This window comes from Bombyx mandarina, chromosome 08 (genome assembly GCF_030267445.1).
Source record: "Bombyx mandarina strain Sakado chromosome 08, ASM3026744v2".
Lineage (NCBI taxonomy): Eukaryota > Metazoa > Arthropoda > Insecta > Lepidoptera > Bombycidae > Bombyx > Bombyx mandarina.
In genome coordinates, this window is record NC_143215.1 from 12,641,945 (window position 1) to 12,655,840 (window position 13,896).

Below are 13,896 nucleotides of genomic sequence, written 5' to 3' on the forward strand. Positions count from 1 at the left end.
AAAACGAACTGTTTGAAACATTCATACACTTTTCTATTATCAACTTCACAACAATCGTCACTAATCAAATAGAGCAAAATACGATATTCTAACACATTTTGTACTAAATTTGATCCGCTACTATTTGAAGTTTAAAGTACATATTATGTAGATAAAGTATTTCACCTCGATTCTCGGAAAAGAAATCGTTATTAGTTACTTTATTGTTAATTATTTATTATTATTGTTAATTAGTCATTTGACAAACGCGTTACGCTTGTCAAGTGACTTACTTAATTGCTGACAAGATATGCACATTTCTAGTATCGGATAATTGCTGATGACAAAAAAAATTTAAATCCTAAACAAAAATCATTGATAGCTGTTTATTTATATGAAAACATATTAAAGGCTAATTTTATGAAAAAACGCTACTACTACCAATCTAAATGATGAAAACGTCCTAAGGACTGGAACCCACCAAAAAGTTACGTGGGAGCAACGCGCGTCCGCGCTGGTGGATTCCGAAACGAGACCATTTCAGTAAATTTAAAAATTTTTGCTGAAAATGGTCTCTTTAGCGTATTTTAAAGCTTTTCCCCAGTCATTTCGCAATTCGCATTGCTTCTTCACTTACAATCTAAAAATAAAACGCTCGGCTTAAGCCACCAAACATCCGAGCTTCTCTTGTCTATTTACATTTTGAAGGGATATAAGATTGCTTTTTAGCGCATTCCGCGGAAAAATGGGATTGTAAATTTAATATGTTTTATAAACTGTGCACGCAATGTAATAAACAATCAAATGCCGGTAATACTGATAGTAAAAACAATAAATTCATTAAATGTAACACGCAAAGCAAAATTCATGTGTGAATTTAAAAGTTGAATGATTATTGGAATGCAATCGATACGTCAGTGCAGTGAGTGCGAGTTATTTAATGTTCTCGATAGCGTAAAAGTTAACTCAAATTTATATGGAGTTGGAACAGCGCCCATAGCGGCGGCAAACGTAAATAAACGTCCCAACTCCATACAAATTGGAGTTAACTTTTACGCTATCGAGAACGTTAAAAAGCTCGCACTAAGCACACAGGTCCAAGGCGTGCCGTCGTTTCAGTGCTGTCGTATCTATATGTATCGCTTACATAAATTGGTCGTGAAATTACTCGCCCAACTGTGCCAACAAATATTATGAACCCATCCTTTGGGTCTTACTCGTTATGATATGTCACGCTACCAATTAGATTTAAGAAGAACACTTAGCAAATTAACTGCATTCTAGGAATTATCCCTCAGTAGTTACCACTTACGACCAGGTGAACTGTAAGCTCGTCTCCATTAGTTCATGATAATAATAATGAATTTTATTTTAGATTTTCGTTAGTCTATGTTTTAGAGAATTTTTTTCATTGCTTCTGTATTTAAATTTTAATTCTTTCGGGTCATGCCAAAGAATTAAATATAATTATTGGTATTTCACTAAGCACAGCGTATTTTTATTCTTGTCCAAAAACGGTGATCTATTGAAAAATATTTGCTGAAGTGAAAACAAGTCCTGAAAAGACAGGTGGCCCTGTTTGAGATTCTTAATCAAGACTATTATTATACTATATTTAAAACACGTTCGATATGAGGCTCCCTTGACATACAAAAAATAAATGCACTCACCGAAACTTTCCAATTTAAAAAAATATACTTTATATAGAGCCTACAAGATCTTCTTGAAAATCAGTATATAATATGTGCTAAAAGTACAAATTTGTATTTTTTTTTCTTTTTTGTTTGTTTTTTTTGTGTTTTTTTTTTGTTTTTTTGTTTTTTTTTTGTTTTTTTTTTGTTTTTTTTTGTTTTTTGTGTATCTACAGACACTTATAAATCTGAAGTTAAAACATCTATCTATAAACTACTTTTTTTTTATATTTTTTTTATTCCACTACTGTTATATAGCTAGCTCTCTGTCTCTGTCTATCGATTGTGTGTTTTAATATTACACGTCATGATTCGGTGTGACAATGGCTAAGCGTATGAATTTGTTGTAACCACTCACACACCATATATCGCCCTTTAATAATATCACAACCAAAGCCTCCTGTGAAGTATTAACGACTATTAACTTTACAAAGTGTCAAGTCAAATCAATTTTCCATTAAAATATTATGTTATTATAACGTTTTTTTTTTTTTTTCAAAGTTGTGAAAGTCTACTAACTACCCATGTATTTACTACTTATTTATAATGAACTTTTAGGCACAGATATCAATGTTGCAAAGTTTTCGAAAAAAATTGAATCGAATTCTGTTGAATCTAATAAAATTCACTTAATAAAATTGCCATGACCGCGATCACGTAAGCTCCTTACGCGGAAGTGGCATTGGATTGGTCACATTTTGAGAAAGCCCGATACCCACCTATCAAAGAGAGCACTGACCTGGAAAGTATCTGGCAAGAGGAAGAGAAGCCCCAGAACAACTTGGCGTCGCTCGGTGGAGCAGGAGCTACGGGTCTTGGGCATGACGTGGGAGGAGCTAGAACAGACTGCCCAAGACCGATGTAAATGGAAAAATTTGATTCGAGCCCTACACCACAGCAGAGGGTAATAGGAAAGAATGATGATGATGCCGTGACCGCGAAATTTTAAAATATTCGAATTGTCAGAAATAATAAAACGAACACACGCAAGATCAAACGGTTAAAGTTTGTTTTAATTATAAATCTATTGAACGTTGATTTTTAAAAGTTGACTTTGAGTTTAAAATTATGTTTTGAGAATTTTAACTTTCTTTTTATCTGTTTTGTACCAAAATCTTCATAAGTATCAACAGCTTTTTTTTATGTAAATTGGGTTCCAAAAATATTTGCAGATTTTTTTTTTTTTTATTTGAACTTCAGTCATTTTAAACGTCCTTAGATTTTCTAGTTAGTAAATTCATTTATATATTTTTTTATAGTACTGATTTTAATGAACACTGTTATAATTTACATACAATAACACGTTTTTTATTAGAATATCATACTTTGCTCATTTCTACTAGACGTTAACATTCGAGTAACATTACAATACTCAACACTGACAACTTAGTAGAGTGACGTCATATTTAGTTACAAAGTGTCACGACACTAAATGTAAAAACGAAAAAGTTAAATACAGGTTATAGAATTAGTGCCAGATTTTTGCCCCTCAGTCCGTTATTTACACGTACATTTTTGGACGGCCAGTGAAGGCAAGCCAAAGGTTTCAATGATCCTAATCAGGGTTCACGTGAGCACCAACAACAACAACACATTATCTGCTCTCTCCTCTAACTCAAATATATTTTATGGAAACTCAAACTATTGTACATTGCTTGTATTATTGCAAGCATAATTATCCATCTGATTATAGAAACCAATTGCATTTTGTGACGAATTAAACCTCGGATCGACTGAGTTTTGGTGTCTTATCATGTGTGAATACGATGATTCTGTCACCGCCGTAACATTATTGTATTGATTGTAACGGTCGGAGTAATTACCCATGTGAGGCATTGCGATATTGCACGGATTGAAGCTTTGACGAGGGCGACCCTGGCCGCCGTATCGGAGAGAAGGATTGTTATTGTTGGAGTTATAAACTTCTTGTGAACTTCTTCTACCGGAGCCTTGTTTCTGTTGTGAATTCTACAAACAAAACAGAACACTACAATCACCTGATTAAAAATTCATCATATTTGGTAAAATTGACAAAATCATTAAGGTTGTTTGTTTACCTGGTAAGAGTAATCCATTGAGCCCTGCGTGTTGTAATATGGCCGATTAACCGATTCAGTTTGATTCTGCGGTAGCTGGAAATTGTTCTGGTTTTGCGGAAGTGGTTGCGATGAATTAATTTGAATATTTTGTGCAGGAATAGCGGGGAAATTAGTAATCGCACTTGCAAAATTTTTCTGCGGCATGACTGCCTGAATATGTGGCATTGCGAAAGGAGTCTGACGTGGTGCAACGATCGGTGGAGATGGTTGTTGTACGGTATTGGTGTTTTGATTTGTTTGCTGCGAGTAATTATATTGTTGGTTAGGTCGACAAATCATTGAATGCACGTCTTGTGAAGGACAGTGCGGCTGGGAGACGCTCTTGACCTGAGCTTGTAGAGCAGGTTCGTTTGTCTGCGTACTAACAGTAGATGAATAGCCACCATCGTTTACTGATGTCGTAAGTTGGAAAGTCGGGGGGTTTAGAATTGTTCTTATTTCAATATTTGGAACAGTCTCTGTTGATTTATTTGCAACAAGCGGCTGCTGACGGGTTTTATTTTTTGACTCCAAATACTCCTGAAGGCATACTTTTAATAGCTCTATAAGTTTCAGTACATCGACTCCTGCTAAATTAAGTTTTTGCAGAATGATTTCTGTCGGCATACTCTCTACTTCGTTCGCTACTATTATGTGACCCTTTGTTAAAATTTTCAGTAAAAGCCCGATAAAGCTTTTGTTTGCTTCGCTCTGATCTTCTAAGATTTTCAATACATTAGGATCAATGTTAGGTGTACCGCCGTCATCATCATCGTCCAGTAAATCAATGGTTTCTGAAATATCTTCATAGTTTCTTTGAATTTTAGAGTTATTATTGACATCACTATCTTTGTTGGCCAATAACGAAGATAAACTTGATATCGTTATATTGCTGGCCCTTAGAGATGCGATAAAGTTTCTCTCTTCATCATTTACAATAATATTGTCATCGGTGATGGTTTCAGCATCTTTGGTTTTCGTTAAATTAAGTGCGTTAACACTTAAATTTTCATTAGCACTTTTCCCTGCCGATAAATTAATGGCATCATTTTGTAAAACAGTACAATTTAAAGGCAGTTCGTTAGACTTTTTCGGGTCTTCAAATTTTGTTTGCGTGATTCTAACATTTGGATTTATTTTGTATTTTTCTCTCAGTGCTACTACTACTGGATTATGTGGCAGTTTAAATTTGGGTTGTTCATAAGGTATGCAAAATTTTGGTAAGCCGGCGTCGTTGATTTTGGTATTTTCTAGTGCTATTTCTTTATTGGTGTTCATAAGATGTGGATATTTACTGCCAACGATTGTACTTGTGCGATAAATATTGTCGAAATCTTCATCATCATTTTGTGGATTTTCTATGATAGCATAATCCATGTTTGGTTTATTCGGTTTTTTGGTTCGCTGTTTCTTAGCTTTCGGTAGTTCATAATCGGGATCATTGTCTATGTATGGAAGGGATTTCCCTTTAAGTCCTCTAGACATATTTTTCTTTTTATTCTCCAAGTACTTTTCGTATCTACAACAAGAACATAAATATCCAAATCTCTGTATTGAAAATAATAGACTTAATTTAAAAGCTAATTTTTGCTACCCGAATTCATCATCTCGAAGGACTAATATTTTATACTTAGTATAATGTAGCATTACTTTGATTTTCGCGGGTCGTAAATGTGATTAAAACTACTTTTACTTAAGAGTTAAGTTTATTTAGGTAATTTAAAGTGTACTTTTTAGTATTAGTAGTAATAGGCAGCTACTTAGTTGTGCCTCCGGTAATTCCAGTGTGCATAAGCAATGGAAATCAATTCTTAAAAGGGACATATGTATACTTGGACAACTTATAGCAAATGCAGCAAATATTTTAGTAAAATGTACTTACATTTCTATAGGAAGCGAAACAGGCAAAGACTGTTTTTCGCTGTTTTTCTCTTGAGGTAACGAATTTACATTAACATTTAGGTTATCGTTTTTACTTGATTGTTCGGTGGCATTCAGCCGTTTCGACGATCTTAAATTGTTTCGGCAACCTAATACTTTAGTAGCACTTTCAATCTTTTCTCCACTTCTCTTTCGTTTCATCATTAAACGAAAAAAAAAAACAAAATAATACTATCTCTATTTAAATTTACAGAAGCAAATTGAATAAAATTTCTTACAGAGCGCCTGGATGAAGATTTTAAACTTTTATGCGGAGTGAGGTCGCGATCGCTCTGTCTCTGGACGACACGAGAATGTACTGCCTTTGTGAGAAGTCCGGAGCGACTGCCGAGTATCTTTTGACTCGTGTTGTTCTCAGAGAGGCCGGCCCTAACCGCTATCAAACTATCCGACCAATCTGAGGGCAATGCGCGCGCCGCCACCCTTTTCCAACTTTGAATTCACCTGGAATTACCAGGAACCCTACCGAACTAGTTTGCGTAGCTGTATATGCACTGTAGTAATTCACTATATGCAATATTACCAATCGATATAGGCTCCTGCTGCACTGTGCCTAGAATTCTGGGAAGGGCGTCACAAATTTTTCAATACGGCAGTCAGGCTTTTTTTCGTTTTTGAGCTTAAATCTAATTTCTTATCAGAATAGCGATCTACTGCAATCAGTATTTTAACACTTATAACATATTTAAGATATATAGCAATATGATTTTATGATATGATAATATGATTTTTATAAATAATTCTCAAAGCTACACAATGATTTTCTTGTTGAACTCGTCCAATACAAAAAGCTTCGGGAGATTTCGATCTATTTTTGGAACACGGTAGGTACTCAAATATTAGTACAAGCACTTGCGTAGCAGAGGTTTAATAAATTCACAATTGAATTAGTGCAATTATTGAAGTCACCAAAAAACAACTGTGAAAAACCAATCCAAAATCTAAACCTAGAAAAAAGTATGATTCTCGAAAATTGTAATAAAAAAAACGGAATTTATTTACGAAATGTACTTTTAAGATGAATTTTAGAATTAAAAATTATAAAAATAAATAAGGTCGCTTACTATATCTGTCCTGCTCTGAACGACACAACACCCCTGTTTGGCTTCGTGAAACCGACTGAAGCTGAAGACTGATCTAATGAAAGCGCTGAAACAATCTATGTACGGGTTTCGAACATAACGGATCTATCTGCAGGATGTGTACGATGCAGTTTACTTATAGCGCTCAAAAACAAGCTTGCTCTACGTCTGCTAATGGAAAACTGAAATACTCTAGTAATCACTCAATTATATTTATAGATAAGGTCTTATAGATACTGGTTTTTATTTTGTGAAATTCTTAACATGTAAAGGCGTTTTCAAGTACACATATTATTATGTATAATCGTTTTGTTGCTATAGATTACATTTATTGTATTATTAATACGGTCTCATAGGTTAGGAGCTGAAATATATTTTTTGGAATTTGGAGCACTATGACATGTGCTTCTTCCAAAGAGGCTTGCGGAGAGTACTTAACCGTAGACAGCCGCTAGGCTATGCCCCTAGCATTACTGAAGTTTTTTTTTATTGCTTTTGCTTAGATGGGTGGACGAGCACACAGCCCACCTGGTGTTAAGTGGTTACTGGAGCCCATGGACATCTACACCGTAAATGCGCCACCCACCTTGAGATATAAGTTCTAAGATCTCAGTATAGTTACAACGGCTGCCCCACCCTTCAAACCGAAACGCATTACTGCTTCACGGCAGAAATAGACAGGGCGGTGGTACCTACCCGCGCGGACTCACAAGAGGTCCTACCACCAGTAATTACGCAAATTATAATTTTGCGGGTTTCATTTTTATTACACGATGTTATTCCTTCACCGTGGAAGTTAATCGTGAACATTTGTTGTGTAACCATTCCCTACACGGTAGGTAACCACGACGGTAACCATCAGGAGGGCCTGGTGGGGCCAATAAGGTATAGGGTATGCAAAAAAAAAAAAAAAATACTTACCATTTAAGAGTGTATTTACGTTCTTGTATGTTCGTTTTATTTTTCTTGCTGTAGATAGCTTAGTCCATTATAATAGGTGATAGCCGTACTCAATACGGTTCCGACACCAAGATGCGTTTACCGATGCAAAGACTGCGGTTAAGTTTTTCTATTTAATACGCTTTTATTAGCTTCAGGCGTATGTATGTTAGTATGTATGTAACGGAATCTTTGAACATGATTTTGACCCCCTTCAAAACGTCGAATTAACTCGAAATTTGGCATACTTAATAAGGACCGATGACAATTCAATATTAAATAATAATAAAAAGTTGAAAACAATGAAATTCAACTAAAAAATGAAAATAAATAACAGATGAGTAAAAAGGTTGTATTGATAATATCCTGAAAAGCACAAGAATCTAGGGTTGTTCCATTAAATTCGGATCTTGAAAAATAAAGTTATAGCCATTTAAAAATCTTTGGGATTCACTTTTTTTTCCTACCTAGTCTAGTAACCTCGAGGGGTTATTCTAGATTCGCCGAATTAGTAGGTAAGCTCACGGGGCTCAAACCTGATGACGTTGCTAATACGAACCCTAGCAAGGGCCGTGCTTCGCAGAATCTACCGCCAGATCGGAAGCACGACCGGTCGCGATTCCGATCCGGTAGTAGATTCATTCGCGAAGCAATTGCTCTTGAGTTGTTAGGTCTCACTCGGAGGCACTCGGGCAGCTGTTAGCAAATCCCACCCCTCCTGGCTGAGCCTTTGCGCGCCCACCTATCCTGGTGAAACTGGAAAGGCCTTCGGGCCACTAGTAAGTAATCTTTCAATCATAAAAACTTTAAGACAACTATTTTTTTGTATGAAAACTAGCGACATCTTGTAGGAGATGCCCCTAAACTAATATGTTGTTAAAATTAACGCATTTAATTATTGTATAACTAAACACAGTAAAATAAAAAATTAATAAATCATAAAAGTCTTTATTTGTTATAGACAAATTGATTAAATTTTATCAAGTTGTGGTTCCTGAAAATTTACAAAATCCTTTATTAAAAATAAAATATAGGATAGGTAATATGTTACAGCCATCTACAGGAGCAATGAGAAAATAATCGAACCGAAGCCATCTAGTGGTCGACGCCCGTGAACATTTTTGTTGAGTGCTTGAGTTACTTATCTATAACTTATTTATGTGTATTATCTATGCCCAAAATTAAATGTACCTAATATCTAATTACTGGTCGTAAGGAGTATTTAACGTAAGTCGGTGCGAGTACCGCTATCATGCCTAGTTCCGTCGTGAGAGTTAGGTTTTCGGTTGCGACAGCCATTATTAAACAATATACAAATAGATCGACCTAGCATTCACGTTGTCATGTCTATAAGCATTTTTTTCCCTTCCTAATAACTATTAGTAGTAGCCTAAGAGGCTATTCCAATTTCGCGCGGACCGGTAGGCGAGCTCGCGGGCTCAGCCTGAGAGAATTGCTAACACTAGCCCCTAGCAAGAGCAGTGCTTCGCAGAATCTACTACCGGATCGGAATTGCGACCCACTGAGAAGATCCAGGGAGAAAGACACTCAGTGGGTTGTGTTTAAGGAGCCTATAAGCAACTGGCAAACACTTAACCTCACTCGTCATTACAAAAAAGACTGAAGTAGCAAACCGAAAGTTATCAGTTCGCAGGAGGAAGTCTGAAGATAGTTAAATAAACCAGCATTTTAGAAAAACTCTTGATGAATAATCGACGTTTACTTTGATGTTAGAGTTACCAACATAAATAATCTCCAAAATTTCTCCGAAACACCTGTTGGCATACAAATATACAACCCCTAATATATGAATTCATATATTCATAAATACTTACTTATTATTTTATAAACTTTTTCATTATTTACGTAGTATTATCACTGTGTTTTGTAACGTATTTCCACGAGGAATGCTCTGAAGGATTAAAATGGACCCATCACATTTTTACACCATCGGACCACTTGAAGTCATTGCTCATAAACTTATCCTCCGGCTCTGGAATGAGCACCAGCAATAGGCCATGATTTGCCCATGGCATTAATTATGTCTACGAGCAACAGCGATCATCACCATTATGATTATCTTTTATTGCTTAGATGGGTAGACGAGCTCACAGCCCACCTGGTGTTAAGTGGTTACTGGAGCCCATAGACATCAACAAAGTAAATGCCTCCACCCACTTTGAGATATGAGTTCTAAGGTCTCAGGTATAGTTATAACGGCTGCCCCACTCTTCAAACCGAAATGCATTACTGCTTCACTGCGGAAATAGGCAGGGTGGTGATACCTACCCATGCGGACTCACAAGCTCGACTACCTTCGGAAGCATTAAAAAATCATATACGTTTGTAATCATTCGAAGCTATCACAGAATAAATCCAAATAATACACGCGACCGACAAACTTTTCCCCAAGTACTAAGTCCGTACCTATTACTGTCATATGCATATGTAACGTCATCCGACATGCGTCCCGCAATAATTCAATTTGATTCCGGTCCATGGCACTTACGGGAGCGTTTCAAGCCTTATTCATTTAGTTATCGACAATTTAAAACTCTGTTAGGGCTTTTGGTGTACTAAAATTTTCCAAATGTGATTAAAGTTTTGTTAAATAAATGTGACAATGTTTTATTTTCATCGGCTACAAACTAGACCCCTGCAGCTGAAAAAATCCCAACTTTCTCCTGTTTGATGGTTGTAAAAAAGTGCGAGACACTAAGACGAAGGTTACATATGCCATATACTCGTATATTTAACAAAGATAATAATTTCATTTGTAAAGAAAAACCTTTATTATTTAAAACTCTTTTTTAAAAATGATTTTTTTTTTCAGTGTCCTTCAGTGTCATGGAGTGAAGTTTGCGATTCAGTAAAAAGAGGATTCAGTTTAAGAAACAAATACTGATTTGGCTTAAAGGACTTTGTTTCCAAGCCAGTAAAATTTATTAAAAAAAAGAGTTCAGTTTTGCATATATATAGTTAATTGTTTATTGTTGTTTAACTGTTATTATTGTTTAACTGTTATTGTTGTTTAACTGTTATTGTTGTTTATTGTGTTAAACTATTTATTGTTTAATTTTTAATATTAATTTTAATAGACATTTAAGGGCTTTAAAGGTTGTTTTTCTTATTATATCACAGAAAACACAATTAAGTATTTTATTGTTTATTCATATTGAAGTACTCCATATCACCACTATTGTTAATTAATACATTATTTGTGTAACTTACCGTGATTGAAATCGAAAAGGCTCAGCGTATGTGATGAACATTATACATTGCTGTTTTGGGATGTTCATATTTCTTGTAGCTCCAACGCAACGTCTGCGCGTCAGGTCGTTGACCCGCAGATCAGCTGTTTTTTAGGTGACAAAAACATCTACCTACATGTTTATAAGCAAAGACAAAACTGTTTACAACCTTTCTTCCTATTTTTTACCTTTTTTTTAAATATTATTAATAAATAAATATGAGTATTGTTTACTAAAATAATAATAAAAACAAGACATTAAACATAAAACTACAAAGGGTCCTACCGTTAAAAACGATAAATTCTAGACAACCACCGAGTAAAAGAGAATCATCTGAGGATACATAATATTAAATGCGGTTTACTTATTATCGCCTTGTACTTTAATGTTAATGCAAAACTAATGAGAAATGTAATAAATAAATGAATTTAAGCCTTGATGAATCTGTTATTAAGGTCGAATTTCGAATCGCATATTTATTCAATGTTGTTTACTAGTACTACCTTCAAATGTTTTTTTCTCTACCTATGCTCTGTGTGCTTAGTGCGAGTTTTTTAACGTTCTCGATAGCGTAAAAGTTAGCTCATATTTGTATGGAATGAGATCGTTTGCCGCTAGGGGCGCTGTTCCAACTGCATACAAAATTGAGTTTACTTTTACGCTATCGAGAACGTTAAGAAACTCGCACTAAACACACCGGTAGCCTAAGAAGCTATTCCAGCTACGCTCTGTCTGCTAGTTATGTTCACGGGGCCCAACCTGAGAGTTTGCCAACACTAGCCCTAGCAAGAGCAATGCTTCGCAGAATCTACCACCACATCAGAATCGCATCCAAACAATCCGGCAAGAAACTCAGTGGATTAGCTACTTGGCACGTCAAACGCTTCGTCGTAATCTACAAGCTCGACGAGGAGTATACACGTCATTTTCCTGAACAATGTTGCTTAGTACTGATATTTCTATTGACATAAAATGACTACATTATATTAATAGATGAACAAAAATCAAAAATTCGCATAGCATTATAGGACGCATTAAAATATTAAGAACTAGTGTTGTGCCAGCAAAGTTAAATTTCGCAATCGAAAAACTACTCTACTGCTACTAATTTAACTAACTAAAACTTTTTTATCCGATTTGGATAATCGAAATTCTACGTTGGACTTCATTTAATTCTGTGCTTTTTTTTATTGCTTAGATTGGTGGACGAGCTCACAGCCCACCTGGTGTTAAGTGGTTACTGGAGCCCATAGACATCAACAAAGCAAATGCCTCCACCCACTTTGAGATATGAGTTCTAAGATCTCAGTAGTATAGTTACAACGGCTGCCCCACCCTTCAAACCGAAACGCATTATTACTGCTTTACGGCAGAAACAGGCAGTGCGGTGGTACCCACTCCCGCGGACTCACAAGAGGTCCTACCACCAGTAGTATGTTCACCGATTTCTTCGTCATTCGTGAATCGATTTTGAAAAATTCTTTGTTTACTAGCCTTTTTTATTTATTTATTTATTTAATCAACAATGTTTCAACAGCACTTAACTAGACACAGGGTACAGAGGATGTTTTCACAAACATGAGCCAATTAAAGAAACACATTATGTTTCCAAAAAATGTTAACATGATTCATGAACACAGGTAGTCCAACTAAGGTAAAGGTAAGGCAATTAAATAGGTAGATAAATTTTGTCGAATGATAACTTGCAGAATAAGTTTGAATCTGATTGTGTTGTGTCGATGTGTGTAAGTGCGTGTAAGTGCGTGTGAGTGCATAAAGTGGTTGGTTTACATGGACGCTCGAATTTATTATGAACGTTGATTGTAATTGTAGAACACCCAAAATACTTCAAAGATTATAATTTTTCAAATTGTAAATATTTTAAAGATTCAAACAATAACAAACCTTTAACTTAACTTAAGCTTATGAACTGCAGTTTTGAACGTAGTTTTGGATGTTGTAAAGATATCAATATCTGAATAAAACTTATTGTAGGTCTTAGGTAATCTAATAGACATATCATTAGCCGCGTAGTTAGTGCGCTCTAACGGTATATGAAAAAGATGCGTGTGACGAGTTCTTTTACCAGGGGCATTCAAGTTGAGTATTCTATTTGACAGTTCAACACAATCTAGCTTTCCAGAACATATATCATGAAATACAGCCATGTCTTGCATCTCACGTCTCTCAGCCAGAGTTATGAGGCTGTGTTTTTGGAATGACTCAGTGTAGCCATCAATTTTTTATTTGCTTTTGAAATTCAAATATTTGACAAATTTAATTTGGAGACGCTCAAGGGAATGCTCGTGCGTCACGTATTGTGGATTCCAAACAGTACTGCAGTATTCGAGAATACTTCTGATATAAGCATAGTAAAGCACTTTATCCTATTGTCAATTTTAATTCGATGCATTTCGCAGCTGAAGTCGATTTATAAATTTCTTTTTAAATTATAGTTAGTATTCGTGTTCACTACCGAATTAATGCTCGCAATAATTTTGCTTTAGACGTGTGTCAGGAAAACCGCAGTGTGGAACCGCCCCTGAACGTGGGTAGATGTTTTGACAATTCGAGAAACGTCGGCCGCTTCTAAATTCTTCCTAAAAATTAATGTGGGCAGACTTATTTTCAACAGCAGATGTCTTATAAATTTGTCATTAAATATTTTATAGGTTTACAAAAATACCATTGAAATGCAATTCCTACTCAACCATAAAGTACTCTCCTTCGTAGATACGGTAAGCATATTGGCCGCTTCCCTAGCGCTGTTGATATAATAATAATAATAATAATTTATTTATTTCTCTCTTAAAGGTAAAGTACAAATACAAATGGAAATTAACCTTATAATTTATTTTGTAAGCCTTTGAAAGAGCTGAAGTCAGTACTAGGTTCTGTACCTGTATTACTGATCTCCAGGCTCCCTCCTTCTTAA

At 35.4% G+C, this 13,896-nt stretch overlaps 1 protein-coding gene across 3 annotated transcripts; it reads right to left on the reverse strand.

Annotated features, from left to right (window-relative positions):
* Positions 1-1,874: 1,874 nt before the first annotated feature.
* LOC114242939 (uncharacterized) lies at positions 1,875-7,036 on the reverse strand. Of its 3 annotated transcripts, none has more exons than XM_089729235.1 (3): positions 6,754-7,036; positions 3,728-5,267; positions 1,875-3,638 (listed from the first exon to the last, which is right to left on the reverse strand). In XM_089729235.1, exons 2-3 carry the CDS (start codon positions 5,231-5,233, stop codon positions 3,312-3,314), a joined length of 1,833 nt encoding a protein of 610 aa, XP_089585361.1. In that variant the 5' UTR covers positions 5,234-5,267; positions 6,754-7,036; the 3' UTR covers positions 1,875-3,311. The 3 variants fall into 3 exon arrangements, with proteins under 3 accessions (XP_089585361.1, XP_089585360.1, XP_089585359.1); XM_089729234.1 differs by having other exon boundaries at positions 5,908-6,768; XM_089729233.1 differs by having other exon boundaries at positions 5,631-6,768.
* Positions 7,037-13,896: the final 6,860 nt, after the last annotated feature.

What these genes read in the sequence shown, in the direction of transcription:
- LOC114242939 (XM_089729233.1), bottom strand. Translation starts at nt 5,833, where the DNA reads ATGATGAAACGAAAGAGAAGTGGAGAAAAGATTGAAAGTGCTACTAAA. An exon ending in GTTTCGCTTCCTATAGAAAT is followed by an intron (nt 5,268 to 5,630) that starts GTAAGTACATTT and finishes TTCTTGTTGTAG; the next exon opens with ATACGAAAAGTACTTGGAGA. An exon ending in CAATGGATTACTCTTACCAG is followed by an intron (nt 3,639 to 3,727) that starts GTAAACAAACAA and finishes TTTTGTTTGTAG; the next exon opens with AATTCACAACAGAAACAAGG.